The sequence below is a fragment of the Hippocampus zosterae genome, chromosome 7 (assembly GCF_025434085.1).
Source record: "Hippocampus zosterae strain Florida chromosome 7, ASM2543408v3, whole genome shotgun sequence".
Classification (NCBI taxonomy): domain Eukaryota; kingdom Metazoa; phylum Chordata; class Actinopteri; order Syngnathiformes; family Syngnathidae; genus Hippocampus; species Hippocampus zosterae.
In genome coordinates this window covers 21978686-22005582 of record NC_067457.1, presented here as the reverse complement: position 1 = coordinate 22005582, position 26897 = coordinate 21978686, and the positions used below count along the sequence as shown (strand labels likewise).

At 44.3% G+C, this 26897-nt stretch overlaps 1 protein-coding gene and 31 non-coding genes across 33 annotated transcripts in view; 1 reads left to right on the top strand and 31 right to left on the bottom strand.

Annotated features, from left to right (window-relative positions):
- The window catches only part of rbms3 (RNA binding motif, single stranded interacting protein), a 171741-nt gene that overhangs the window by 13160 nt on the left and 131684 nt on the right, over window positions 1-26897 (top strand). Inside the window, exon 2 of one of the 2 annotated variants that reach the window (XM_052072594.1) lies at window positions 25139-25293. In XM_052072594.1, the coding sequence (XP_051928554.1) occupies window positions 25139-25293 (155 nt within the window). Of the gene's footprint in view, window positions 1-25135; window positions 25294-26897 lie in introns of both variants that reach the window. The other variant, XM_052072592.1, reaches the window with a different exon arrangement.
- trnal-caa (transfer RNA leucine (anticodon CAA)) lies at window positions 13079-13191 on the bottom strand. The gene is made up of 2 exons: window positions 13154-13191; window positions 13079-13124 (listed from the first exon to the last, which is right to left on the bottom strand). It is a non-coding gene; the product is annotated as a tRNA-Leu (tRNA).
- Window positions 13350-13462, bottom strand: trnal-uaa (transfer RNA leucine (anticodon UAA)). Its single transcript has 2 exons — window positions 13425-13462; window positions 13350-13395 (listed from the first exon to the last, which is right to left on the bottom strand). It is a non-coding gene; the product is annotated as a tRNA-Leu (tRNA).
- trnal-caa (transfer RNA leucine (anticodon CAA)) lies at window positions 13622-13734 on the bottom strand. The gene is made up of 2 exons: window positions 13697-13734; window positions 13622-13667 (listed from the first exon to the last, which is right to left on the bottom strand). It is a non-coding gene; the product is annotated as a tRNA-Leu (tRNA).
- Window positions 13894-14006, bottom strand: trnal-caa (transfer RNA leucine (anticodon CAA)). The gene is made up of 2 exons: window positions 13969-14006; window positions 13894-13939 (listed from the first exon to the last, which is right to left on the bottom strand). It is a non-coding gene; the product is annotated as a tRNA-Leu (tRNA).
- Window positions 14166-14278, bottom strand: trnal-uaa (transfer RNA leucine (anticodon UAA)). The gene is made up of 2 exons: window positions 14241-14278; window positions 14166-14211 (listed from the first exon to the last, which is right to left on the bottom strand). It is a non-coding gene; the product is annotated as a tRNA-Leu (tRNA).
- On the bottom strand, window positions 14419-14531 carry trnal-uaa (transfer RNA leucine (anticodon UAA)). The gene is made up of 2 exons: window positions 14494-14531; window positions 14419-14464 (listed from the first exon to the last, which is right to left on the bottom strand). It is a non-coding gene; the product is annotated as a tRNA-Leu (tRNA).
- trnal-uaa (transfer RNA leucine (anticodon UAA)) lies at window positions 14692-14804 on the bottom strand. Its single transcript has 2 exons — window positions 14767-14804; window positions 14692-14737 (listed from the first exon to the last, which is right to left on the bottom strand). It is a non-coding gene; the product is annotated as a tRNA-Leu (tRNA).
- Window positions 14964-15076, bottom strand: trnal-uaa (transfer RNA leucine (anticodon UAA)). The gene is made up of 2 exons: window positions 15039-15076; window positions 14964-15009 (listed from the first exon to the last, which is right to left on the bottom strand). It is a non-coding gene; the product is annotated as a tRNA-Leu (tRNA).
- trnal-caa (transfer RNA leucine (anticodon CAA)) lies at window positions 15217-15330 on the bottom strand. Its single transcript has 2 exons — window positions 15293-15330; window positions 15217-15262 (listed from the first exon to the last, which is right to left on the bottom strand). It is a non-coding gene; the product is annotated as a tRNA-Leu (tRNA).
- Window positions 15490-15602, bottom strand: trnal-caa (transfer RNA leucine (anticodon CAA)). The gene is made up of 2 exons: window positions 15565-15602; window positions 15490-15535 (listed from the first exon to the last, which is right to left on the bottom strand). It is a non-coding gene; the product is annotated as a tRNA-Leu (tRNA).
- Window positions 15762-15874, bottom strand: trnal-caa (transfer RNA leucine (anticodon CAA)). The gene is made up of 2 exons: window positions 15837-15874; window positions 15762-15807 (listed from the first exon to the last, which is right to left on the bottom strand). It is a non-coding gene; the product is annotated as a tRNA-Leu (tRNA).
- On the bottom strand, window positions 16034-16146 carry trnal-caa (transfer RNA leucine (anticodon CAA)). The gene is made up of 2 exons: window positions 16109-16146; window positions 16034-16079 (listed from the first exon to the last, which is right to left on the bottom strand). It is a non-coding gene; the product is annotated as a tRNA-Leu (tRNA).
- trnal-uaa (transfer RNA leucine (anticodon UAA)) lies at window positions 16306-16418 on the bottom strand. The gene is made up of 2 exons: window positions 16381-16418; window positions 16306-16351 (listed from the first exon to the last, which is right to left on the bottom strand). It is a non-coding gene; the product is annotated as a tRNA-Leu (tRNA).
- trnal-caa (transfer RNA leucine (anticodon CAA)) lies at window positions 16578-16690 on the bottom strand. Its single transcript has 2 exons — window positions 16653-16690; window positions 16578-16623 (listed from the first exon to the last, which is right to left on the bottom strand). It is a non-coding gene; the product is annotated as a tRNA-Leu (tRNA).
- On the bottom strand, window positions 16850-16962 carry trnal-caa (transfer RNA leucine (anticodon CAA)). Its single transcript has 2 exons — window positions 16925-16962; window positions 16850-16895 (listed from the first exon to the last, which is right to left on the bottom strand). It is a non-coding gene; the product is annotated as a tRNA-Leu (tRNA).
- Window positions 17123-17235, bottom strand: trnal-uaa (transfer RNA leucine (anticodon UAA)). The gene is made up of 2 exons: window positions 17198-17235; window positions 17123-17168 (listed from the first exon to the last, which is right to left on the bottom strand). It is a non-coding gene; the product is annotated as a tRNA-Leu (tRNA).
- trnal-caa (transfer RNA leucine (anticodon CAA)) lies at window positions 17376-17489 on the bottom strand. Its single transcript has 2 exons — window positions 17452-17489; window positions 17376-17421 (listed from the first exon to the last, which is right to left on the bottom strand). It is a non-coding gene; the product is annotated as a tRNA-Leu (tRNA).
- On the bottom strand, window positions 17649-17761 carry trnal-caa (transfer RNA leucine (anticodon CAA)). Its single transcript has 2 exons — window positions 17724-17761; window positions 17649-17694 (listed from the first exon to the last, which is right to left on the bottom strand). It is a non-coding gene; the product is annotated as a tRNA-Leu (tRNA).
- Window positions 17921-18033, bottom strand: trnal-caa (transfer RNA leucine (anticodon CAA)). The gene is made up of 2 exons: window positions 17996-18033; window positions 17921-17966 (listed from the first exon to the last, which is right to left on the bottom strand). It is a non-coding gene; the product is annotated as a tRNA-Leu (tRNA).
- trnal-caa (transfer RNA leucine (anticodon CAA)) lies at window positions 18193-18305 on the bottom strand. Its single transcript has 2 exons — window positions 18268-18305; window positions 18193-18238 (listed from the first exon to the last, which is right to left on the bottom strand). It is a non-coding gene; the product is annotated as a tRNA-Leu (tRNA).
- On the bottom strand, window positions 18465-18577 carry trnal-uaa (transfer RNA leucine (anticodon UAA)). Its single transcript has 2 exons — window positions 18540-18577; window positions 18465-18510 (listed from the first exon to the last, which is right to left on the bottom strand). It is a non-coding gene; the product is annotated as a tRNA-Leu (tRNA).
- Window positions 18737-18849, bottom strand: trnal-caa (transfer RNA leucine (anticodon CAA)). The gene is made up of 2 exons: window positions 18812-18849; window positions 18737-18782 (listed from the first exon to the last, which is right to left on the bottom strand). It is a non-coding gene; the product is annotated as a tRNA-Leu (tRNA).
- trnal-caa (transfer RNA leucine (anticodon CAA)) lies at window positions 19009-19121 on the bottom strand. The gene is made up of 2 exons: window positions 19084-19121; window positions 19009-19054 (listed from the first exon to the last, which is right to left on the bottom strand). It is a non-coding gene; the product is annotated as a tRNA-Leu (tRNA).
- Window positions 19282-19394, bottom strand: trnal-caa (transfer RNA leucine (anticodon CAA)). The gene is made up of 2 exons: window positions 19357-19394; window positions 19282-19327 (listed from the first exon to the last, which is right to left on the bottom strand). It is a non-coding gene; the product is annotated as a tRNA-Leu (tRNA).
- trnal-uaa (transfer RNA leucine (anticodon UAA)) lies at window positions 19554-19666 on the bottom strand. The gene is made up of 2 exons: window positions 19629-19666; window positions 19554-19599 (listed from the first exon to the last, which is right to left on the bottom strand). It is a non-coding gene; the product is annotated as a tRNA-Leu (tRNA).
- Window positions 19825-19937, bottom strand: trnal-uaa (transfer RNA leucine (anticodon UAA)). Its single transcript has 2 exons — window positions 19900-19937; window positions 19825-19870 (listed from the first exon to the last, which is right to left on the bottom strand). It is a non-coding gene; the product is annotated as a tRNA-Leu (tRNA).
- Window positions 20097-20209, bottom strand: trnal-uaa (transfer RNA leucine (anticodon UAA)). Its single transcript has 2 exons — window positions 20172-20209; window positions 20097-20142 (listed from the first exon to the last, which is right to left on the bottom strand). It is a non-coding gene; the product is annotated as a tRNA-Leu (tRNA).
- Window positions 20350-20462, bottom strand: trnal-caa (transfer RNA leucine (anticodon CAA)). Its single transcript has 2 exons — window positions 20425-20462; window positions 20350-20395 (listed from the first exon to the last, which is right to left on the bottom strand). It is a non-coding gene; the product is annotated as a tRNA-Leu (tRNA).
- trnal-caa (transfer RNA leucine (anticodon CAA)) lies at window positions 20622-20734 on the bottom strand. Its single transcript has 2 exons — window positions 20697-20734; window positions 20622-20667 (listed from the first exon to the last, which is right to left on the bottom strand). It is a non-coding gene; the product is annotated as a tRNA-Leu (tRNA).
- Window positions 20894-21006, bottom strand: trnal-caa (transfer RNA leucine (anticodon CAA)). Its single transcript has 2 exons — window positions 20969-21006; window positions 20894-20939 (listed from the first exon to the last, which is right to left on the bottom strand). It is a non-coding gene; the product is annotated as a tRNA-Leu (tRNA).
- Window positions 21166-21278, bottom strand: trnal-caa (transfer RNA leucine (anticodon CAA)). Its single transcript has 2 exons — window positions 21241-21278; window positions 21166-21211 (listed from the first exon to the last, which is right to left on the bottom strand). It is a non-coding gene; the product is annotated as a tRNA-Leu (tRNA).

The window sequence follows — 26897 nt, the reverse complement described above, 5'->3', positions numbered from 1 at the left end:
GATCTCTCTTCATGTTCACTTGTCGCGCAAACGTGCAAAACGGGCGCCCACACGTTCAGTCGGTCTTCCAGATGCGCGCATACGCACGCCAACACCCATGTACCCACGTATTCCCGAGCGTCCCACCCCCCACTCATCATCGCACTCTCCCGCCGCTCCCACGCATCTCATGTTCTCCCCCCCCTCCCCCGCCCCCATGTTATGTTAAAAAGGAACATGCATTATTACGCTGGCGAGGTTTGTTGTTGTCTTTGGCAATGGCCGACATCCCCCGGCAGAAGTGTTCTTTGCAGAAAGAAACCACAGTACGCTCACAATGCTATATATTTTTTTTTCTTCTCCCCACCCTGTGAGGTCTTATTGTAAGCGATGTAGTGGGGTTCTTTTTTTTTCGTAATTATATCATTGCAATAATATATGGTTTTGCAATTCAAGGCTAGGCGGCAGCTGTCGGTTTTGCCGTTTTCAAATGTTGGTCAACCTCCAAACGTTACGGAGGAGGGGGAGAAAAAAAAAGTAATGTTCCCAGATCGTGTAGTGGTTCAGTCGCCTGACTTGCATTCTGGGCTGCTGCGGTTCACCTCCCACTCAGTAACATTTCAACAACTGTCACGTCGTACGCATAAACCGTTTCGGCGTGTTCAACTTTTGAGGTCGCTCCTGAAAACTGGCGAAAAAAATAAAGAGACTTTGTAATAGTGATATTACCAAATGTGGTTTGCGAATGTCAATGACACGTTTTTGGTTTGTAGCTCACCGTCGGTTCCCCCTGCTGTTAAATTCTCTTTAGCGGCGAAGGTTTGTGTTTGTGGGTGAAAAAGGATTGAGTTAATGGACAGAGCTTTAAAGCAGCTTGTTGCTCTGCCTCGGCGGTGACCCGTGCAGATTGTCAAGTGACCTCGGTGCTGCTGCCTTGAGCCTGCAGTGAGGAATCCAATCTCCTCGCCGGGATACGCTGCATGTTTTAGCAGTCCGGTGTGATAACTTTGCCCTCACGCCTCTTCCGATGTGCCTATCAATCCTCTAATAAAGCCTGACATGTTTTCTCCCGTGATGACCCACGACGCTTTTGGCTCCCAGTCAACAGTGGCGTATTTGTTTAATCACTTTGGATCGCATCTGTCCCCGCTTTAAATGGCTTTATGGCATAGCATTTTGAATGCAAGCCTTTTTTTTTTAAACCCTATTAACCCTAACCCTGTCGTGGAAATCTTATCAATACGACTGCATTCCTTGCAAGACACAAGAGAGATTGTGAAGAGTAGACGAGTGGAGGGCTGACTAGAAACTTAATTTAAAATTGAAATTCTGATTTAGGTCGACATTTTATCATCCGGGCGGCCCGGTTGTCCAGTGGTCCACCTCACAATGCAGAGGTTCCTGGTTCGATTCCAGCTCCAGCCTCCCTATGGAGTTTGCATGTTCTCCCCGGTTTTCTCTGGGTACTTTGGTTTCCTCCCATGTTCCAAAACCATGCATGGTGGGCTGATTGAATACTCTAAATACTCCATCAGTGTAGGTGTGAGTGCTCACACTCACACCTAAGGACAATTGTGAGTGTTCAATCAGCCTGCCATGCGTGTTTTTGGAACGTGGGAGAAAACCAGAGTACCCGTAGAAAACCCACGCAGGCCTGAGTAGAACATGCAAACTCCACACGGGGAGGCAGGACCTGGAATCGAACTCGATACCTCTGCACTGTGAGGTCGACGCGCTAACCACTGGTCCACCGTATTGTATTGTATGTCTTGGATTTGAAAGGAGACGGTGAAAAAGCCAACACCAAAAATAACCGCTATCCAGAATCGCGCGTGTAGTAAATAATCAATAGTCAGAAATTGCTGTGGTTAGCTAGTGACCTCTCCAGGCCGTACCCTGCCTCTCACACAAAAAGTCTCACGCTCGCTCGCCCACAACCCTGATTAACATGAAAAGTATATATAAAAAGGAAGAAAAAAAGATTGACGAACGGTTGAATGGAATAATGGATTGCTCATAAAAAGAATCATATTCTTCTTGTATTTTCAAACGTCCACTTCCGTTTTTTTTTTATTATTATAATAATTTTTTAAATTCCAGGGGTGGGTAAGTGATAGACAGCGGGGAAGTGGTCGTGTTAAGTTATTTTGATGGCCATTTAAACCCCCATGTGGCCTGATAGCCTGCTTGTTTAATGAGTCATCTAAAGGAGGGCCCCTCTCCACAGTGATTTGTTTCCTTGTTGGGCATTTTGCCTTCCACTGTGCTGGTGATTGTCGAGAACACAGTGGCAGTGACACAGCAACCCCAGCTCGCAATGAGATAAATTACTGTTGGAAGAATTTAAATGCGCCACAGTTTCAGACCGGACCAGTGTAGGTTAGCATAAGTGAGTGGATAGAATTACAATGGGGATCTCGAAAGTTCAATACCCCCGAGGTCGTCTAATTCATAATTCAACCAACCTTTTCAAGGAAGAGATGCCTCACAAGGCTTGATCTCCATCCACGTGGAACGGCAAAAAAAAAAAAAATGTCGGGAGAAGTATGAATTCATTTGCATGACATACTGCTAACTATAGTCCTCTCGGGTTGAATTCAAAACCACACTTTTAATGCTGAGCGGCATATGTCTGTTTTTAGAGTAGTGTCTCTGGGTTGGTGGTGGTGGTGGTGGTGGTGGTGGGGGGGGGGGGGTCACAATTAATGTGCCTTCTCTGAAAAAAGGTCCATCACACACACACATACAATACTGTATACCCGTTGCCAAGGAAATGGCTCATATGTAAAACATGGTTGTGCAGTATGTAACTGCTTTGTAATTCTGTAGCCTTGATATTTTTAGTCAACGCGGGCAGTGGGAATTCAACTGAGCTTAGTGTACTAATCATACGGGCAATGTCTCAGGCATGAGGTTAACTCACTGAACGGAGCACCTGGAATATCCCAATACCGTACCATCTGCCTCCTTTTATTTCGACAAAGTATAATTTCCCTCAATGGGCACTAAAATGAGAATATACAGACACATTATGGCCCCTGAATGTGTAGTTAAGCATCCGATCAATGTTGTGGATTACATTTTAACCATACAAAGAAAGTAGATGACCGTGGGAAAATCGGCAAAACAAAAAAAAGCATGTCTGATCTCTGTGATTCTACTTGTCATGCACATGAAGCTATGCTCACCATCGTAAGTCAATTTCAGTTTCTTCAACCATAGGCGTGAACAATCTTTGTACGGTTTGAAAATTCTTTTTTGGGGGGGGGGTGTACCGGACATAGGTCAGACAAGTCTTTTGTTTCTCGTTCAGGACAAAATGAATCCGTCAAATACTATGCTGCTTTTTCACTTTGGTCCTTGCAGTGTCGACGGTCTGAGCTTGGCCACAAATTAGGCCTCAGCGATTCTTACAGAGCATAAATTATTAAGTGTCAGCCATCGACTGGAAGCAGTGATGGAGGCGACAGAGAAGGGAGACTTTTGATGTGTTTCAAGCATACAGTGCCTGTGGGAATACCAATTTTGCTCTCATTTAAGCCCAAATAAGCTTCATGCACCCTGGGTTTCAAATTATTTTCGCTCTACCAGCTGAATAAATGCAGCATTTATTCAACAGCAAGGGCGGGGGAGGGGCCTCGAGGCATTTAGGATAATGTATGGTATTGGATTGCAACTTGCAACACGGGCTCACCTCAAGGTCAACCGATTCATTCCTGCAGGAGAATTTATTGCCCGGTAGTAGCAAAGGCAATGAGGTGCTGTGATCCTTGAGCTCACGTCTATATAGAAGGTCTTCACAGACATATACCGTTGGGGTGGGGGAGAGGGTGCAGTTGGAGGTTGTCTACTGCTTGTTAACTCTCTATTCTGATCTTGAGCTAGCTCCGATGCTTGAAACATGATAGCGTTGTTGGCTAACGCCTGCTCATGTTGCCGTTTTTTTCAGGGGAGGGGGGGGGGGACCATGGAGTTAATGTTCCATGGGACCATCAGCCCGATCATAAACACGGTAAATCTACAGCACCTCCGGACCGTTACTCACCAGGACTGACGGGAACTCTGTAAACGACGGGCCTGTCAAACGGTGATTGACGCCACCTAGCATGCTTTGCGGGAGAGTCCGTCCCTCTTTGAGAAACCAAGATGTAACTGAACTCTTTCCTCCCTCGTAACCCAGTTGTCAAATCTGTCAGTCTGTGCGCGGAAACATGAGACCAGACCGATTATTTCACATGAATTTTGTAAGTAGAGGTACCACTTTAGTTGGTTCGTAATTGTTTGCTTTATCCCAATTTAAGTCTGGGGAAATAACACATGAATAATTCGATCCGTAAATGTCAGTCACGAGGAGTAGACGAGTCCTAAAATATGCTTGACAGGATTGGGTGTGTGATGAAATTATAGCAAGCAAGGTTGCGGCGCCTTTGAGATGCGAAGTATCCTGTAACCGATTAATTATGCATTTCCACCAGTGAAGGAATGCAGCGCTCGCCCGATGACTGCTTCCTGTGCAACGCTTCACCTCCCCGTCAACTTGGAGAGGTCTAAAATTGTAGCCCTCACCCCGCCACCCCAAAAAAAAAATCAAATACAGAACAGCTTGAGCTTTATTGTAATGATAATGGTGACTCCAAGGATGCGAGCAGACTGGTTCATAATCGTCGCCACAATGACTCTTCTGTCTTGACTATTCAAGAGGCGGTCTGCTCGTTGGACTGGTGGGCGACGAGGCTGAGTAGCTTCTTGTTCATGTGGAAATCTGCGCGCCAATACAATGGAACGGGGGAGGCTTCTCCCGAAGCTCAGCCCCACATATTCAGAAAGAGAATGGTCGGAAACGCACCATAACGATAACAGTCGGCTGAAAAGTTCTCCGCTGAATGCTGAATAAATCCTTGAAGGACCCGACCACCCTCGATTTTCATCATTCATGTGTCCACACCACAATCTTGTTACTTGTGCCGTGGTTCCTCTTAGACTGCTGTGAAAAGAATATTTTTGAATAAATTGCACCTTACCTCAAGGGCCATCCGGGAGAGCTTTTTTTCAGTATTGAATAACAACATTTTCATCATGAAAAGGTTTCAAACTGAAACCAAGTCCCATTTTTATTGTCAGATTTATTATCAGGGGAGAGGAGTCCAGAGTATAAATTCTATGTTCCAGTCACTATTCTCCAATTGTGCAGCGCGTATCAGACTCGAGGGTCGCATCTTGAAAAGATATAAAAATACAGAGTCCGGATAGCCTTGTGGAAAGAAAAAAGGGGCTCGGTTCATTTTGCCGCTCTCGATTTCCAACAGCTTATCTATTCCCCGCGTTTGAAAGGTCGGGGTGTCTCTGGAAGGTATCCTTTAACAGGCACTCCATTTATTGTCAGGCAAAGTATAATGGCAAAAAAATCTCCAATTCATAAAGTGTCTTTGCAAGATGAATATTGATATGAAACAATTGAGCTGAAATTGTATAGCCATTGAGCTATCACTGCGATGCTCAATTATCCTCCCGGGGAACTTAATGAGCAGGTACGACTTCTGTAGACACGTTTGATTATGCACAGCAGGGTGCAAAACCAAGTATTTTTTTTTCACGTGTGTGTAAATTAACTATTAGCTTTTAGCAATGAGTTCCAGTGGTACCTCTACTTACGAACGTCTCTTCATACGAAATTTTCAAGTGACGAAACGCCTCAACGGGAAAGTACCGCCTCAAGTTATGAAAGAAATGTCAAGATACGAAAGGTAAAAATACAGTGTGTGTTGCTACTCGTAGCTCAGATTTCCCTGAACGCAACATCATTCTGACATCCTATTGGCTAAGAGGGACCTCTCCTGTATTGTATTGAATTTGTTACATATTTTGATGCATTTTTATGTTTTCGGAAAGAATTTTGAGGGGCTTGGAACGAATTAGAGCATTTACATGAAAAATGCGTCTCTACTTACAAAATTTCTAGTGAAGAAATTTATTCCAGAACCAATTAATTTCGTAAGTAGAGGTACCACTGTACTTTCGTTACATTTTTATTTTTTAAAATAATTTTAAATGAAGATTCTACTGTTTTGTTCCCCGAAAAACCAGACAGAATTCCATTGCCTCAGTCGCTACGGATAACTCCGCTTCGGTTCTTTTGACCGCACGAGTAATAAATAACAAATGCCAATTTTTCGGAAACAAGTTTCCCAACATCGCCTTTGACGGCTTGATTTTATCTGCAAGCGAGCGATTTCTAAAATGTCTTTTTTTTTTTTAATCTGACTGGTGCCTTACCTCATCATCAAAGTGTAGCAAGCCGCCAACCCCTCCAGACAAGAACACATCAGGCTCGAGTCACTGAGGCGAGAAGGAAACATTACACCATTACGCTCACCTGCTCCATAATCACGGTGACTTATCTCATGAATAAATCACGCTACCGAGGTCTGAACCACTCGACGCCGAGTTCACTCCTTTTGGCAGATGTCAAAGTTTCTATCCGTCTTTCACTCCCAGTTACTTTCATACCGCCAGATTTGTTGTTGTTGCCCCCCTCCCCAGAATTCTTCCACCTTCCTCCCCCTCCGACTCGACTGCCCCAACGGTGCTCTTATTATTTATTACACAATTGTGACACTTTTTGGATAAAGCCCCAACGGTGATTGAACGCTTGCTTGCGAGCGCTTGGAAGCGCAGATGATTCCCCCTTCGCTTTCCCGTAAGTCATTGGAATTGACAACTTGAGATGCTCTGCCAACGAGTGGCTGACTCTCCGCCTTTAAATCACTCATACAAGCGCCTCTGAAGGGCCACCAACGTTGATGCCAATGTGGCGGCTCGAGAGAAATACTGTCAAATTTGTACGAAGCGGTCCGGCCGTCTCATGAGAATTTGGTTGGAGGTGGGATGCAAAAACTTGAGCATTTAATTGTTCCCGTTATTACCGCCGCATATGACGATGCTGCAATGCTTAGCGAGCCTTTGCATACCGTTTTGCCAGTGACGGCAGATTTGCAGCTGCGAGCCCGAAAGACTTTTCTGTTGAGTAATGCTGCTGTCGCTTCAAGGTGTGGGTGTGAGGGGTGGGGGGGGGGGGGGTTGCTTAACACGCCGTGCAGAATCTGGCACGCCGTCTTCTTTGGCCTACTAAACTCTGCTCAACACTATGCAAAAACTCCCCAATGCCTTGTTGAGAGCGGATGGAGAAAAAAAAAGGTGGAGAGAAAGAGCGAGAGAGAGTGAGAGTGAGACTCAGAAGAGAAATAAGACAGGGGGCTGCAGGAAGGAGAAATGGAGGACGAGCAGCCAGATGAGGATTGGAGCGGATTTAGAGATAGATGAGAGCTGACTGAGGGGATTGGGAAGGTAAAGCGAGGGTGGTTGGAGGACTAGCGGAGGATGAATTTAGTTATGGGAGGTTGGACTGAGGCAAACATAAGCGGGGGTGCGGGGGGTGGGGGTTATGTCCACAACACACTTTTTTATTTTATTTAACTTTGTCATACTGCTTTGGCTCAATTGTCCGACGCTAATCTACAATAACAATACAATGTAGCCGATCGTAATGTCAACACGTTATCCACCAATGTAAAAGGTGTTTCACAATGACACGGAACGTTCCATCAAATGTGTACTTGAATTTTACAACACTCGGTTCGATCGGCAATGTTTCTCATTTTTCAAAGATTTAAATTCAGTAAAGTTGTCAATCTGGGATGGCAGGGCGACTCGATTTACTTTCTCGACTCTGCGGAAAATAAGCAATGCATGAATTGAGTTGTTTGAAACTCTTGTTCCGACTCCACTGTCATTATGAGCAGCGTAGTGCGGAGCCGTAGGTGTAAATCAACATTCCGTTGCTCTTGCCTTGTTCTTCATTTGTGCGCTAACACGCTAACTGAATCAACAGTGCCTCTGCTGGTGGAAGAAAAGTACAACACTCCCATTTCCTTTTCATCGTGATGTGATTCTCTCATCAAATGACAGATAATCAGAGAAATATTCACAAAATACTTATGCCGTAGTGTGGCAAATGAGATCTCATCCGGTGTTGCTAAAGTTTCTGGCTTGCAAGGTCACAGGCGAGAGATCCTTGCCGCCCAGATTCTCTCGATATTGCACTCCGGCACTCCTAATTAAAGGCAACGCGTTTAGCAGCATGCGATTGCCCTCAAGTGAAGATAAAATAGTAGCAGTAAAACAGTTTTATGATACCCACATTTACAGTACGAACACTATTCGGCACAATGGAATAATGATGTAGCAGGTTATGATAATGATCTTGTGTGCCCCGTGATTAAGATTGTGCTGAAATAAGAAGAGTTCACACAAGGGTGCCATTACACGCAACTTGCAGTGACTCTAATTTGGGTAATATAGTGTGAATGTGTGTGTGTGCATGTGTGTGTGTCCATTTTTTCGTGACCTCTTGAATGTCAGTGCCTTATGCCGAAGATGTTGCCTATAAATGAAGTATCATATAGCATGTCGCGTTTGCCAGGAATGACACGAACTGTTAGTACCATCGTAAATAAAGGACAATAAGTTTGAATCGTTCAACCAACAAATTCTGTTACTTCACCACTAGATGGCACTAAATTATACACGCTGTCCCTTTAAGCATATAGATTGTACGGACAACCAATTACGTCCTTATTTATGAATGTGAGCACAGCTGACCTTCTGGAAGAGGAGACGTAAATTTGTTTGTCTGGCAAACAGTGGAACAAAATCGCATTCTGCCACCGCACCAACTTCCTCTTCATATCAATCTGCCCCGAGTCCCCGTTGGCTGCCTTCCCCCGATAGGCCTTCACATTCCAGCAATAACTCTCCTGCCCACCTGGTCAGCTGGAACAGTCGCTCATGACTGTTGGGCCTCCCGATTGGAGCGGTTCATATTCATCGGTGGATGTGCGGACCGATCTTAAATTGATGAAAAGAGAAAATGGTTAGACGTCTGGTGTATCTTGAGAGACGAAAACCACATTGTCATCTTCCCAATCCGAGCTGAACGGTTCGGAGACGATGAAAGTGGTTGAAAATGCGTCAACCAGCCCCTTGTGTAAATGCGTAGGCGGGCAGCGTTTTTGAATATGCAGGCGCACCTTGTAGAGCGACAAATCACCATTTTAAGCACAGGTATTGCTCTCTGGAGGGCCACATTATTTCTAATACATGCACACGGTCTGATAAGAGCCAGTAAGAGTTCTAAAAATCCGCCGTGGCGGCGATGATAATGCCGCAATAACACATCCATCATAAAATTAAATGAAAGTACAAATAGATCGCGGCCAGGAAAACTGCACATTTAATTTAGTAAGACTGTGCGGATATACTTGTACAATATATCTCTCACGTAATTCGCCGAAATATGACCCCAGTCTGCAACATTTTGATTTATTTATCATCATCTTCATTTCCAAAAGACTTTATTTTGAAATTCGCATAATTGATTATCAAAACGACCAGATGATTAAAGCATTAAAACAAAAAATGGGGAACAGTGACACCATAATGTTGTGGAATTTGCGATTTCAGAGCGGGGTGTCTTGAGAGACCCTCAAATAGAGCGCGCACTCTCTATAAAATAAATCTTCTGCCCTCCCATTATCTCACTCCATCTATCCTTTTACTCTCCGCTCACACACAGGCTAGCACGCAAACGGAGCCAGCTGGCTGTAATGATGACAAATCAACCCAAATATTTACATCCGTCGAGTTTTCAATTTGGCTCTGCCTGCAACTCGCTCTGCACTGTATGCCGTTTTTATGCCATATGGCTGCCACGGCCATTGCAGCTAATCACTCCCCGCAAGTACACTTCAGCCTTTTTTTGGTGTCACCTAAACACCGGGTGACTGGTTGTTAATGTCTGCTGATAACCCGTGTTTATGGCTAGCAAAGATCTGGTACAAACACGGCTGGCTAGTGTGCTTATAAGGAATTTTCTTTCGGGCCCGCCTTGGTTTGAGGTTTGTTGCTCTGTTTTGAGGCACCACACACGGATAAGATGCATTCGGTGACAGATTTTTACAGCCTCTTATTTACCTTACCAGATGGGGGGGAAAAAAAAAACAAAAAAAACTCCAAAAGAGGATTGAATGCCTGGATTCTTAAAAAATGTGAGAAAAACGTCTTTGGCATTGAAGTAGTTTTCATGACGAACAAAAAATATATAATAAATAAATAATGATAAATAAAGGCTGTTCGAAAACCGAAACCACACTCTTAAAAAAAAATCTTTATTGAACACGTCTGTTCACCATGGTACGTTAAACAAGGAATTGAATGTCTGTCTGACCATCATGTATCCCCCATTTTCCAAATTTTTACTTGTGTATATTTCAAATGAAAACATCAACAAAACAGTACAGTGTCAGCAAAAATGTAAAAAAAACAACAACCCCAAAACGTATATTTTTCTTTTGCTTTACGCCCGACATGTCACCTCGTCAAGATATTGTCACGCTTTCATTTCATGGCGTTGACGCTCACTCTGTGAACCCCAAAATGTACGCGTCCGTTGAGTAATCTGACGTGGAAATACATGTTCACAGAACATAATGTATCTCCCTATGTGTTATATGCCCGAAGTAAGCCGTGATGGGCTCCAGCACCTCCCTGCGACCCTCTTCAGGATAAACGCTGGTGGAAAAAAAAAAGGGTTTGGATGGATGGATACTTGACATAATGTATATGCAGCTGTGAACTGGAACAAAAGATTTGACAGTGCCATTGTATGTGACAAACTCCACTGATTAACATTTGTCACTCGCATTGTATGTCTTGACGTCGAGAATCAGTTGCAGATTGCGAGTCTTTCACTTGCTTTCCAACTGAAATGTTTTGAATTGATATGTTCCAGACATTGGACCACCCAATCGGCCCCCTTGTTTTTTTTTGTGTTTTTGTTTCGCTTTACCTCCGTTTTATTCACACTCCGATTTGTCGTAAGATAACATGAATGGCATCCTATCCGTGTCCCCTTTGGAGAAAAATGGTTTCTATTACAACTCCGGGGGTTTGTATCAAGAAACGTGTCTTGCCCTGGAACATAATGTCTTGCTCTTATCTTAACCGAAAGCTAGAGCAAGAGCAAAAAGAGAGAAAAAAACTCCAACAACAGGAGAACACACACACAAAAAAAGAATTGTGGGTTTTGAATCAGCACTTTTATAATTGCCCTGGTGAACTATTGTCTGGTGTTTTGTTGGTCTCCACCGGTGTCTCTAACCCATTTATGGTGCGTGTGTTTTATTATTCTTTGCAAAAAGAAGCATATGTGACTTAAATCTCAACCCACCTTTGTGTCACTTTGTGTTGTGGTCTTAGTCCATTTATTTGCACCTTCAGCTGTACGGTTCCGACTAATTTATTAGATTTTTTTTCATTGTCTGATCCTCATTTTTTGCCATGCTCTGTGCTCTGCGTCTCCTCCTGATAGAGAACATTTGGCCAGAGAAGCAGAGCGTTCCCCGGTGACTCTGGAATGATTTACCCTTCGCGCCTCGAGCAATTGGGTTTACCTCAACAGTCGCATAAAAACCGGAGACAAAGGGATAAAGACAATAGCGCCGGTTTGCCCGTCTTTCGCCGCCCCTCCCTCATCTCTCGGTTTCGAGACGGAGCTGGGATTCTCAAAACACGTGTTTAAGGGCTAAAGGTTCGCAAGCAGCTATCCGGGATGGATGGAGGATTTGTGTTATTCCTGTGTTGCGGAGCTGCTATCAATGCAGCGGAGCGCAGTGCGAGCTGTTAGTTCTGGCAGTTTGGAAGGGATGCCTCTGGGAATATGCTTGTCTTTTAAGAGTCTTTGCACAGACTTTGCCAGAATGAATTAATTTAGCTTGAGCGGAGAGGCTTTTTTTTTCTTTCTTTCTTCCATTGAAGTGTACTGTCTGGCATATTTAACGCAGATTTCTCATGTATGCGTGTGTGAACAAGCATCTACAGTAGAAATAGAGCACTAAATGAGACATTATGCATTTTCGGTAGACAGCAAACGTGTAAAAATGTGTGAATGTATTTTTGTTATGGATGAGAGGAGGAATGTTGCGTCGGGTCACTTTTGTGATATTGACTGTGTAGACCTGTCTGACCTAATGCTTGTGCCCTGCGAGGTCTCGCAGGCTTTCTAGACCACCGATAAATCATGGCCAATTACAAAGCTGATGCTCACTCGACTCTCCCCCAGCTATAACTGCACAGGGAGGAAGGGAGAAATGGAAGCTGTGTCCCATCTTTTGTAGCAGTCGGTGCAATGATACCTTTTGTGTACTGAACAAGTCTTTTTTTCCACATTTGATTATGATGATGATGATGATGATGATGATGAGAATGGAGAGCTCAAACGATAAATTCAAAACACTTTTGCATTCTACCATCCATTGTCAGTCCTGCTTTGTCCACATTTGAGTTATGGGCGGACTGTGGTTTGGAGGGCGGGGTTTACCCTAGACATGTAGCCAGATAATCGCACATTATGTTTTATTATTTAGAAAAAAAAGATGACAAATGTGAATCATAAATTAACCCTATCCATGTTTTTTTAACATTTTCAATGTGGTCCAAAACCTGCAACTTTATGTCCCAACAGCAAAATTTTAAATTTTGTTTAATAGTACTTGTGAGCAGAGAGGAATTTGAACCCAGACCTCTATCAGAACATCTCGATATAAAGACAATAGTGCTTGAATTTCAGTGCCATCCTAACATGCTATACCCCAGTTCTTTACTAAAGGGTAGTTTGAAATATGCTCGATGAAGAACCCAGTTCCTTAGTCAAGGACTATAATTTCAGGTATTCCGGGCGTTGAATGTGGTCCATAGCTTGGCTCAAACCAACTTGTCAGGAGTGGGATCTGAACCCACGTCTCCATCTAGAGACCAGAAACCCCAATTCCGCAGGGAAGGAATCACACCTTGAGTCTGGCGCCTTAGACCACTCGGCCATCCTGGAACACGAAAGGTGTGACTCTTTACTGGTGGTGATTTTGAAAGATGTGCTACTGTACTAAGGAATGGACTTATGATCCGAACATTGTCTCAAACCTGCAACTGACCGTTCCCAAACAAAATATTGCAGTGGACAAGTCAATCCAATTCATTCAAAATGATTTGTCAGGAGTGGGATTTGAACCCACGCCTCCATCTAGAGACCAGAAACCCCAATTCCGCAGGGAAGGAAGCACACCTTGAGTCTGGCGCCTTAGACCACTCAGCCATCCTGACACACGAAAGGTGTGACTCTTTACTGGTGGTGGTTTGAAAGGTGCTCTACTCTACAGAGTGTGAAATTGTGATCCGAACATTGTCTCAAACCTGCCAGTTACCGTTCCCAAAGAAAATATCCCCTAAAGAAACTCAATCGCCATTCATTCAAAACTATTTGTCAGGAGTGGAATTTGAACCCACGCCTCCATTTGGAGACCAGAAACCCCAATTCCACAGGGAAGGAATCACATCTTAAGTCTGGCGCCTTAGACCACTCGGCCATCCTGACACAGGAGCGGTGTGACTCTTTACTGGTGGTGGTTTGAAAGGTGTGCTACTGTACTAAAGATTGGACTTATGATCCGAACATTGTCTCAAACCTGCCAGTTACCGTTCCCAAAGAAAATATCCCCTAAACCAACTCAATCCCCATTCATTGAAAATTATTTGTCAGGAGTGGGATTTGAACCCACGCCTCCATTTGGAGACCAGAAACCCCAATTCCACAGGGAAGGAACCACACCTTGAGTCTGGCGCCTTAGACCACTCGGCCATCCTGACACACAAAAGGTGTGACTCTTTACTGGTGGTGGTTTGAAAGGTGCACTATTCTACTACAGACTGAAATTGTGATCCAAACATTGTCTCAAACCTGCCAGTTACCGTTCCCAAAGAAACTATCCCCAAAACCAACTCAATCCCCATTCATTGAAAATTATTTGTCAGGAGTGGGATTTGAATCCACGCCTCCAATTGGAGACCAGAAACCCCAACTCCACAGGGAAGGAACCACACCTTGAGTCTGTCGCCTTAGACCACTCGGCCATCCTGACACACGAAAGGTGTGACTCTTTACTGGTGGTGGTTTGAAAGGTGTGCTACTGTACTAAAGACTGGAAGTCATGATCCGAACATTGTCTCAAACCTGCAACTGACCGTTCCCAAACAAAATATTGCAGTGGACAAGTCAATCCAATTCATTCAAAATGGTTTGTCAGGAGTGGGATTTGAACCCACGCCTCCATTTGGAGACCAGAAACCCCAATTCCACAGGGAAGGAATCACACCTTAAGTCTGGCGCCTTAGACCACTCGGCCATCCTGACACACGAGAGGTGTCTCTTTACTGGTGGTAGTTTGAAAGGTGCACTACTGTACTACAGAGTCTGGACTTGTGATACGAACATTGTCTCAAAACTGCAAGTTATTCCAGTGGACAAGTCAATCCAATTCGTTGAAAATTATTTGTCAGGAGTGGGATTTGAACCCACGCCTCCATTTGGAGACCAGAAATCCCAATTCCAGAGGGAAGGAATCACATCTTAAGTCTGGCGCCTTAGACCACTCGGCCATCCTGACACACGAAAGGTGTGACTCTTTACTGGTGTGATTTGAAAGGTGCACTACTCTACTACAGACCGTGGAACTGTGATCAGAACATTGTCTCAAACCTGCCAGTTACCGTTCCCAAAGAAAATATCCCCTAAAGCAACTCAATCCCCATTCATTGAACATTATTTGTCAGGAGTGGGATTTGAACCCACGTCTCCATTTGGAGACCAGAAACCCCAATTCCACAGGGAACGAATCACATCTTAAGTCTGGCGCCTTAGACCACTCGGCCATCCTGACACACGAAAAGTGTGACTCTTTACTGGTGGTGGTTTGAAAGGTGTGCTACTGTACTAAAGAATGGACTTATGATCCGAACATTGTCTCAAACCTGCCAGTTACCGTTCCCAAAGAAAATATCGCCTAAACAAACTCAATCCCCATTCATTCAAAACAATTTGTCAGGAGTGGGATTTGAACCCACGCCTCCATTTGGAGACCAGAAACCCCAATTCCACAGGGAAGGAATCACACCTTAAGTCTGGCGCCTTAGACCACTCGGCCATCCTGACACACGAGACATGTCTCTTTACTGGTGGTGGTTTGAATGGTGCACTACTGTACTACAGAGTATGGACTTGTGATCCGAACATTGTCTCAAAATTGCAAGTTATTCCAGTGGACAAGTGAATCCAATTCATTCAAAATGACTTGTCAGGAGTGGGATTTGAACCCACGCCTCCATTTGGAGACCAGAAACCCCAACTCCACAGGGAAGGAAACCACACCTTGAGTCTGGCGCCTTAGACCACTCGGCCATCCTGACACAGGAAAGGTGTGACTCTTTACTGGTGGTGGTTTGAAAGGTGTGCTACTGTACTAAAGATTGGACTTATGATCCGAACATTGTCTCAAACCTGCCAGTTACCGTTCCCAAAGAAAATATCCCCTAAACCAACTCAATCCCCATTCATTGAAAATTGTTTGTCAGGAGTGGGATTTGAACCCACGCCTCCATTTGGAGACCAGAAACCCCAATTCCAAAGGGAAGGAACCACACCTTGAGTCTGGCGCCTTAGACCACTCGGCCATCCTGACACACAACAGGTGTGACTCTTTACTGGTGGTGGTTTGAAAGGTGCACTATTCTACTACAGACTGAAATTGTGATCCAAACATTGTCTCAAACCTCCCAGTTACCGTTCCCAAAGAAAATATCCCCAAAACCAACTCAAACCCCATTCATTGAAGATTATTTGTCAGGAGTGGGATTTGAAACCACGCCTCCATTTGGAGACCAGAAACCCCAAATCCACAGGGAAGGAAACACACCTTGAGTCTGGCGCCTTAGACCACTCGGCCATCCTGACACAGGAAAGGTGTGACTCTTTACTGGTGGTGGTTTGAAAGGTGTGCTACTGTACTAAAGATTGGACTTATGATCCGAACATTGTCTCAAACCTGCCAGTTACCGTTCCCAAAGAAAATATCCCCTAAACCAACTCAATCCCCATTCATTGAAAATTATTTGTCAGGAGTGGGATTTGAACCCACGCCTCCATTTGGAGACCAGAAACCCCAAATCCACAGGAAAGGAAACACACCTTGAGTCTGGCGCCTTAGACCACTCGGCCATCCTGACACACGAAAGGTGTGACTCTTTACTGGTGGTGGTTTGAAAGGTGTGCTACTGTACTAAAGAGTGGAAGTCATGATCCGAACATTGTCTCAAACCTGCAACTGACCGTTCCCAAACAAAATATAGCAGTTCACAAGTCAATCCAATTCATTCAAAATGGTTTGTCAGGAGCGGGATTTGAACCCACGCCTCCATTTGGAGACCAGAAACCCCAATTCCACAGGGAAGGAATCACATCTTAAGTCTGGCGCCTTAGACCACTCGGCCATCCTGACACAGGAAAGGCGTGACTCTTTACTGGTGGTGGTTTGAAAGGTGTGCTACTGTACTAAAGAATGGACTTATGATCCGAACATTGTCTCAAACCTGCCAGTTACCGTTCCCAAAGAAAATATCCCCTAAACCAACTCAATCCCCATTCATTGAATATTATTTGTCAGGAGTGGGATTTGAACCCACGCCTCCATTTGGAGACCAGAAACCCCAACATCACAGGGAAGGAACCACACCTTGAGCCTGGCGCCTTAGACCACTCGGCCATCCTGACACACAAAAGGTGTGACTCTTTACTGGTGGTGGTTTGAAAGGTGCACTATTCTACTACAGACTGAAATTGTGATCCAAACATTGTCTCAAACCTGCCAGTTACCGTTCCCAAAGAAAATATCCCCTAAACCAACTCAATCCCCATTCATTGAAAATTATTTGTCAGGAGTGGGATTTGAACCCACGCCTCCATTTGGAGAACAGAAACCCCAACTCCACAGGGAAGGAACCACACCTTGAGTCTGGCGCCTTAGACCACTCGGCCATCCTGACACACGAAAGGTGTGACTCTTTACTGGTGGTGGTTTGAAAGGTGCACTACTGTACTACAGGGGCTGGACTTGTGATCCGAACATTGTCTCAAACCTGCAACTGATCATTCCCAAACAAAATATTGCAGTGGACAAGTCAATCCAATTAATTCAAAATTATTTGTCAGGAGTGGGATTTGAACCCACGCCTCCATTTGGAGACCAGAAACCCCAATTCCACAGGGAAGGAATCACACCTTAAGTCTGGCGCCTTAGACCACTCGGCCATCCTGACACACGAGACATGTCTCTTTACTGGTGGTGGTTTGAATGGTGCACTACTGTACTACAGAGTATGGACTTGTGATCCGAACATTGTCTCAAAATTGCAAGTTATTCCAGTGGACAAGTGAATCCAATTCATTCAAAATGACTTGTCAGGAGTGGGATTTGAACCCACGCCTCCATTTGGAGACCAGAAACCCCAACTCCACAGGGAAGGAAACCACACCTTGAGTCTGGCGCCTTAGACCACTCGGCCATCCTGACACAGGAAAGGTGTGACTCTTTACTGGTGGTGGTTTGAAAGGTGTGCTACTGTACTAAAGATTGGACTTATGATCCGAACATTGTCTCAAACCTGCCAGTTACCGTTCCCAAAGAAAATATCCCCTAAACCAACTCAATCCCCATTCATTGAAAATTGTTTGTCAGGAGTGGGATTTGAACCCACGCCTCCATTTGGAGACCAGAAACCCCAATTCCAAAGGGAAGGAACCACACCTTGAGTCTGGCGCCTTAGACCACTCGGCCATCCTGACACACAACAGGTGTGACTCTTTACTGGTGGTGGTTTGAAAGGTGCACTATTCTACTACAGACTGAAATTGTGATCCAAACATTGTCTCAAACCTCCCAGTTACCGTTCCCAAAGAAAATATCCCCAAAACCAACTCAAACCCCATTCATTGAAGATTATTTGTCAGGAGTGGGATTTGAAACCACGCCTCCATTTGGAGACCAGAAACCCCAAATCCACAGGGAAGGAAACACACCTTGAGTCTGGCGCCTTAGACCACTCGGCCATCCTGACACAGGAAAGGTGTGACTCTTTACTGGTGGTGGTTTGAAAGGTGTGCTACTGTACTAAAGATTGGACTTATGATCCGAACATTGTCTCAAACCTGCCAGTTACCGTTCCCAAAGAAAATATCCCCTAAACCAACTCAATCCCCATTCATTGAAAATTATTTGTCAGGAGTGGGATTTGAACCCACGCCTCCATTTGGAGACCAGAAACCCCAAATCCACAGGAAAGGAAACACACCTTGAGTCTGGCGCCTTAGACCACTCGGCCATCCTGACACACGAAAGGTGTGACTCTTTACTGGTGGTGGTTTGAAAGGTGTGCTACTGTACTAAAGAGTGGAAGTCATGATCCGAACATTGTCTCAAACCTGCAACTGACCGTTCCCAAACAAAATATAGCAGTTCACAAGTCAATCCAATTCATTCAAAATGGTTTGTCAGGAGCGGGATTTGAACCCACGCCTCCATTTGGAGACCAGAAACCCCAATTCCACAGGGAAGGAATCACATCTTAAGTCTGGCGCCTTAGACCACTCGGCCATCCTGACACAGGAAAGGCGTGACTCTTTACTGGTGGTGGTTTGAAAGGTGTGCTACTGTACTAAAGAATGGACTTATGATCCGAACATTGTCTCAAACCTGCCAGTTACCGTTCCCAAAGAAAATATCCCCTAAACCAACTCAATCCCCATTCATTGAATATTATTTGTCAGGAGTGGGATTTGAACCCACGCCTCCATTTGGAGACCAGAAACCCCAACATCACAGGGAAGGAACCACACCTTGAGCCTGGCGCCTTAGACCACTCGGCCATCCTGACACACAAAAGGTGTGACTCTTTACTGGTGGTGGTTTGAAAGGTGCACTATTCTACTACAGAGTGAAATTGTGATCCAAACATTGTCTCAAACCTGCCAGTTACCGTTCCCAAAGAAAATATCCCCTAAACCAACTCAATCCCCATTCATTGAAAATTATTTGTCAGGAGTGGGATTTGAACCCACGCCTCCATTTGGAGAACAGAAACCCCAACTCCACAGGGAAGGAACCACACCTTGAGTCTGGCGCCTTAGACCACTCGGCCATCCTGACACACGAAAGGTGTGACTCTTTACTGGTGGTGGTTTGAAAGGTGCACTACTGTACTACAGGGGCTGGACTTGTGATCCGAACATTGTCTCAAACCTGCAACTGATCATTCCCAAACAAAATATTGCAGTGGACAAGTCAATCCAATTAATTCAAAATTATTTGTCAGGAGTGGGATTTGAACCCACGCCTCCATTTGGAGACCAGAAACCCCAATTCCACAGGGAAGGAAGCACACCTTGAGCCTGGCGCCTTAGACCACTCGGCCATCCTGACACACAAAAGGTATGACTCTTTACTGGTGGTGGTTTGAAAGGTACACTATTCTACTACAGAATGAAATTGTGATCCAAACATTGTCTCAAACCTCCCAGTTACCGTTCCCAAAGAAAATATCCCCAAAACCAACTCAATCCCCATTCATTGAAAATTATTTGTCAGGAGTAGGATTTGAACCCACGCCTCCATTTGGAGACCAGAAATCCCAATTCCAGAGGGAAGGAATCACATCTTAAGTCTGGCGCCTTAGACCACTCGGCCATCCTGACACACGAGACATGTCTCTTTACTGGTGTGATTTGAAAGGTGCACTACTCTACTACAGACCGTGGAACTGTGATCAGAACATTGTCTCAAACCTGCCAGTTACCGTTCCCAAAGAAAATATCCCCTAAAGCAACTCAATCCCCATTCATTGAACATTATTTGTCAGGAGTGGGATTTGAACCCACGTCTCCATTTGGAGACCAGAAACCCCAATTCCACAGGGAACGAATCACATCTTAAGTCTGGCGCCTTAGACCACTCGGCCATCCTGACACACAAAAAGTGTGACTCTTTACTGGTGGTGGTTTGAAAGGTGTGCTACTGTACTAAAGAGTGGACTTATGATCCGAACATTGTCTCAAACCTGCCAGTTACCGTTCCCAAAGAAAATATCGCCTAAACAAACTCAATCCCCATTCATTCAAAACAATTTGTCAGGAGTGGGATTTGAACCCACGCCTCCATTTGGAGACCAGAAACCCCAATTCCACAGGGAAGGAATCACACCTTAAGTATGGCGCCTTAGACCACTCGGCCATCCTGACACACGAGACATGTCTCTTTACTGGTGGTGGTTTGAATGGTGCACTACTGTACTACAGAGTATGGACTTGTGATCCGAACATTGTCTCAAAATTGCAAGTTATTCCAGTGGACAAGTGAATCCAATTCATTCAAAATGACTTGTCAGGAGTGGGATTTGAACCCACGCCTCCATTTGGAGACCAGAAACCCCAATTCCACAGGGAAGGAAGCACACCTTGAGCCTGGCGCCTTAGACCACTCGGCCATCCTGACACACAAAAGGTATGACTCTTTACTGGTGGTGGTTTGAAAGGTGCACTATTCTACTACAGACTGAAATTGTGATCCAAACATTGTCTCAAACCTCCCAGTTACCGTTCCCAAAGAAAATATCCCCAAAACCAACTCAATCCCCATTCATTGAAAATTATTTGTCAGGAGTAGGATTTGAACCCACGCCTCCATTTGGAGACCAGAAACCCCAAATCCACAGGGAAGGAAACACACCTTGAGTCTGGCGCCTTAGACCACTCGGCCATCCTGACACAGGAAAGGTGTGACTCTTTACTGGTGGTGGTTTGAAAGGTGTGCTATTGTACTAAAAACTGGACTTATGATCCGAACATTGTCTCAAACCTGCCAGTTACCGTTCCCAAAGAAAATATCCCCTAAACCAACTCAATCCCCATTCATTGAAAATTGTTTGTCAGGAGTGGGATTTGAACCCACGCCTCCATTTGGAGACCAGAAACCCCAATTCCACAGGGAAGGAACCACACCTTGAGCCTGGCGCCTTAGACCACTCGGCCATCCTGACACACAAAAGGTGTGACTCTTTACTGGTGGTGGTTTGAAAGGTGCACTATTCTACTACAGAATGAAATTGTGATCCAAACATTGTCTCAAACCTGCCAGTTACTGTTCCCAAAGAAAATATCCCCAAAACAAACTCAATCCCCATTCATTGAAGATTATTTGTCAGGAGTGGGATTTGAACCCACGCCTCCATTTGGAGACCAGAAACCCCAAATCCACAGGGAAGGAACCACACCTTGAGTCTGGCGCCTTAGACCACTCGGCCATCCTGACACACGAAAGGTGTGACTCTTTACTGGTGGTGGTTTGAAAAGTGCACTACTGGGCTGAACGGACTTGTGGTGAGGGAGGGAGAGACAAAGAAATACAAGAATAAGATATTTTGAGAGCACTACACTAGCAAGTCTAGCAGAACTGCTAGTTATGACACTTCAAAACTCTCCAGGAGGTAAATGAGAAAAATCTCCATTCTCTCTTCTCCCTATCCAGCTGTGACATGCTGCGACAGAGGATTATTTGGGATCCAATTTGCCACACTGTATTTTAGACAAGCGGAATATTTTACACATCCCTAATTTAGTGAGCGAGAAATGCAGGGGAGGTTTAGAGCTTGTGTCACGTAGAAATATTTATGAGCGCGCTAAGTGAGTATGATAAATCTTGTGGATGCTGTATGTTGGCTGAGTTTTATATTCACAGGGCCACATGGAGACAGAGAGGGGTGGCGGAAAGAGAGAGACACAGAGAGAGAGAGACATTCAACTTTACAGTTTCCAGCAAAGTATAATTCTTGTTCTCCAAACTCCTAGAACTCTTGAGTCTTAAGGGGTGTTCACACGGCAACCTTTACTCCGGTGTAGCACCGGGGCTGCCCCCCGTACGAATGGTTTTATGTCTGTGTGTGCCCTGCGTTTGGCTGGCAACCAGTTTTAGGGTGTTACCGGCCGACTGCCAGCTAATCGAGGCTCCAGCACGCCCCGTGACCCTTATGAGGATAAGCAGATCAGAAAATGGATGGATGTCTCCAGGTCAAGCATCCAGTGTACCCAAGCTTTTATCTCGATTTTGCTTTCAGCGGCCATAAAGGAAAGGAAATGATTTTGTCGTTACTGTCGGCTGCTTTTTTATTTTTCCACTTTGCCAACCTCTTAACCTCACTGTTCGTACTCCGCCTGCAGTAACTCAAGGTCTTACCACGAAATAATTTTTTTGGGGGAGCTAAAATGTTCAACCAAAGGCAAAGCAAAGGGAAACATTGCTGATCTTTATGTGTGCATGTCCCATGAGGTCATGTTGCACCGACATGCATTCCTAATCCCAGGGGATTCATTTTTTTTCTTTAACCTTTGATAACCTTGCACTTTTCCTCGCACCCAGCATTGTAAGTAATGGGCTGCACTTGACCCTCACTACCTCATTGTGTAAGAATTCAGCTTCTGACCTTAAAAAAATGAAAGCAAATCAATAGGGCAGGACACATGAATTCCAAATCCCAGGATGCAAGCCAACACTGGGGCTGGGAGGGTGGGGGGTAGGGGGACATCAAGTGAGTCTAAAACAAAGAAAACGTGAGAATGAGGCAAATGTTTTCAATTAACCTTCAGCACCCGCCGCCGCTTTGTGCGGCGTTTGCGGTTTGCGTGCTATTCTGTTTTTCGTCACGCATCATGCTGTATAAACATTGTGCACATGATATAAACCAGGGGTGGTGAACTCCGGTTCCTCGAAAGCCAAACCTGCCATGTTTTCGATCCCTCCCGACTCCCAAAACACCTGATTCAACTGATCATGATTGTTGCAGGCGTCTCCAGAGCGTGCTGATGAGCTCATCGTTTGAATTCGGTGTGTTGGAGTAATGGTGGTGGGGGGGTGGTGATCAAAAATAGGCATAATATGGATTTAGAGGAACCACAAGTCCCCACCCCTGATACAAGGTAACAGTGGCCAAGCTTCGCAGGGGAACACTATGTCAAGACAACAGGGAACAGCAGGTGACGCATAGTGGCACTTAATGCATGTTAACATGATTACTGCACCTTTTAAGCCCCTTTTACACTGCTTGTAAAATTCAACACTTTTACGACTCTTATCCGGCAGTTGGCAGTCTGTGTAGATGCTGCGTGAAAGCACACACAATGTTGCAGCTGTATCCAACTTGGCTGGGCTTTGTGTCAAAGTCAAAAGTAGGGGCGGGGGGGGGGGGGGGGGGTAGTAGCATCTTGTTTGCATGTCCCATTTTCCCATCACATGATGATTTCAAGTGCTTTGTAATTGCATTTGTGTGTGTGTGTGTTGCAAAAATCGTTTAAAAAATATATATATCTATAAAGAAATGGTAGGGGACATTGCACTGTTTGTTTTCGCTCAATTGGAAGACTATAGTGGCATTTATTTAATGCCGATCGCTTAAAATACTGTAGGCGAGGCCAAAATAACCAAAACAAAAGTATTGAAGGACACCAACACTGGCTAATTTATGACCGCATCCTATCGAAATCCCCACATACTGCATAAAATGGCCCCCAGGGACTGTGAGCCGCATTGGAAAAAGATGTCGCAGCAATCTAATTGGATGCATCCACTGATGTTGTGACAACATTTTTTATCGTCCTTGGGCTCAAACTTTCCAAACCGATACATGCTGGGATTAGGAAAAAGAACAACGATCCATCCATCCATCCATTCTCGAATCCGCTTATCCTCACAAGGGTCGCGGGGGGTTGCTGGAGCCTATCCCAGCTGTTTTCGGGCAGTGGGCGAGGTCATCGTGGATTTTATTAGGATTATTATTACTGGACACGTTCCTTAAGCGCAATAATTTCAATACATATTTTATTGGATGCAGATTGCATATGGAAGGCTAAAGGTTAAACCTTTAAACTTCCACCTGAGACTTAATAGCTTTAAAGTTCATTGTGTGTGTGTGTGTATTTCTGTTTTATCACCTGTGTGTGTGTTTGTACCCTGCGAGTAGCTGACTATTAGTTCCACTTAGCTCAGCATGGTAATTGGCCGTCCATTGATGGACGCGGCTCCCTCTTCACGCTCAGTGGAGCCCGGCACTTTGTCTGAGGACTTGCGGGCGACACGCTGGCAATGGCGCAGGCGCTTAAAATAGCGCATCAAATCAGCCATGCTCCAGCAAACGCCGCTAACATGTGGGGAAGAATGGAGAGCTAATGGCGTGTGAGTTTACGGGCGTGTTAAAACTGTGTGTGTGTGTGTAAAAGGAACTCAGCGGGTTACGAAGGTTCTCTCTGGGGAGGGCAATAGGTTAACTTGGTTAACCCGAGGTGATATTTAGTCATGTGGGCCTCCCCTCCTTCTTCTCTCCTTTTGCCAGCCATAATTCTCGAGTACCGGTAGTTTTTGTTTCTTGGTACCTCTCGTTCTTCTCTAATTTCTCTTTTCATCTTTGATGCTTATGCCCACCGTGTTCCGATTCCTCATCTGTGTTAGTGTGTGCAGTGTTCCTGCACAGATATAAATAGCGACGAGGTGGAAAACCTCACCACCGTGCATCACCGCTAACAGCACAACAAGCACATCAGAGCAGACTGCATATTTTATGCATTTTGGATCATGGCCCAAGGGATCAAAATTAGGGGCTTAGTTTTGATGGAGCGAAACCTAAAAAATCTGACTATTTGTCCGTTTTTAATTTATTGTTATTACTGTATTATATATATATATATATATATATATATATATATATAATTTTTTTGCAGACAAATAAGGTCTTATTAAGAGCCTGACTTGCCGTCATCCATGCTGTCCAGTGCAGTGAGGTTCATGACTGGAATATAAAAAACACAAACCAAATCTAGGTAGAGGATTAGCCTCTATTTCAATTTTGAGCTTCACTGAAACATACGTTTCCAATAAGGCCAGAAGTGAATTTTTGAATTTATGTTTTCAAAGCTTGTGATGATGCTTCAGTCAATTCCGCACCGTTTCACAATGTGACAGCAAGAAAAAAAAATCAAAAGCATATTTGCCCACGTCTTTGAACGGCCAATACGCAAATAGAGCATGAAATCATTGATAATTATTGAAATGATTTGAAATTCCATGTAAAGTCAACTCAAATGTCATGAACATGATGATCTTTTCTTCCCTTCTCTTCTTAGCAGCCCTATGCTCCACCCCCTCATCCCATGGCTCCTCCCAGCCCCAGCACCAACAACTGCAGCCAGGGAGCGGCGGAGCAGCTGAGTAAGACCAACCTGTACATCCGAGGCCTGCCACCCGGGACCACCGACCAGGACCTCATCAAACTCTGTCAACCGTAAGTCCTGGCAACAGTTCCACTTCTGTAAATAAAGATACCTTCACACCGGCGGCACACTTCGTACATCTTTCAAAATAAGATAACATAACCTTTATTTGTCTGACAATGGAGAAATTCCCAATTTATAGCAGCAAAATTATCAAAGGGAGAAAGTAGAAGACAAACAGTACGTAAATATAAAATATCAACTGTAAATATAAGCATATTAAAAATAGGTGAGTGGGGCGGAGTCGATAAATATAATTAAAATTCCTTTTTTAAAAATTAATAATCATTTAAAAAAAGTGAAATCAATGCAATGAAATACAGCACGCGTCCACATTTTTCAATCAGATAAAATACAATCATATTAATGCTCACCTTTTGTGAGAGAATACTTTATGAGCTGTTCCGTTTAGCATTGCGTTTGACATTTGCGACTATTTAGGGCCGCGCTGCATAATACTGAGAGCTGATTCTATAATTGTGCATATTTTATTCACCTACAGGCGAGGCAGCTTTTAATATAAGCCGCATTACCTTGTGCAAGCGTAGCTCACAACCGGGCGCGAGTGCGTTAATGGAAATAATTATTAATTATAATTTACATTACTTGGTGGGAGACGGACGCCATTTTGACCTGTGTAATTTAAGTTCACCTCTTGCATTTTTCCAACGCGCCATCATCAACTGGATTCATGCTTAGCAGGTTCTGCATAAGACTAAAAATTAAAAGCACCCCCGCGAGACCTAAATGGATTTCAGGCTGGGTAACGACGTGAAAATGAAAATGGAAATGCACTGCAAGGTTCTGTGAGGCAACGAGAAGCACCATGGCTAGATGGTGACTGACTTTAGATCAAAATGCACTAAGCAATGCCTAAAGCGCAATTTCTTTTCATTTGATGTATCTTAAACAAAATATAAATAAATCGAAAATGCCTTCCAATAACAAAAAAAAAAACCCCAAACTGAAACGACATCTTATGTATGTAAAAGCAACTCAAACTAACTAGAATCGTAGTCAAATGGTCCTTTTGTTGTTGTCTTTTTCAATCAATATCAACCACGAGCTTTCAGGGTTCATTTAGGCTTTTGATTGCGTCCCCGCAGAAGAATGAAGGGTAAACAGTCCTTTGACAATTGTAGTTTATTTTACTTTTAATATGCAGTATTGAGTGACTTAACACACAGTCCATATATTTAAATAAAAAACAAAGTACCGTATTTTCCACACTACAAGGCGCACCTAAAAGCATTCCATTTTCTTAAAAGCTCACAGCGTGCCTTAAAATCCGATGCGACTTGTGTATGGTCATTACGGTAATATTTCGACCCCAAAATGGCTCCTTGCTAGAGACATGCTTACAACGCAGAGTTCAAACTTAATGCGATCGGTTTCGCCATTGAACACGGAAGTAGAGCAGCGGCAAGAGAGTTCATTGTATGCATTGTAGATTGCATATTATACAGCGGTGCGTCCAATGTTTGGAAACAAATCACAAAATAGGCCATTCATTGAAGGTGCGCCTCACAATCCAGTGTGCCTTTTAGTGTGAGAAATATGGTAATGGAAATTAAAAACTAATTTAAAAAAAAATGAAAGGCAAAATGAACCAGGG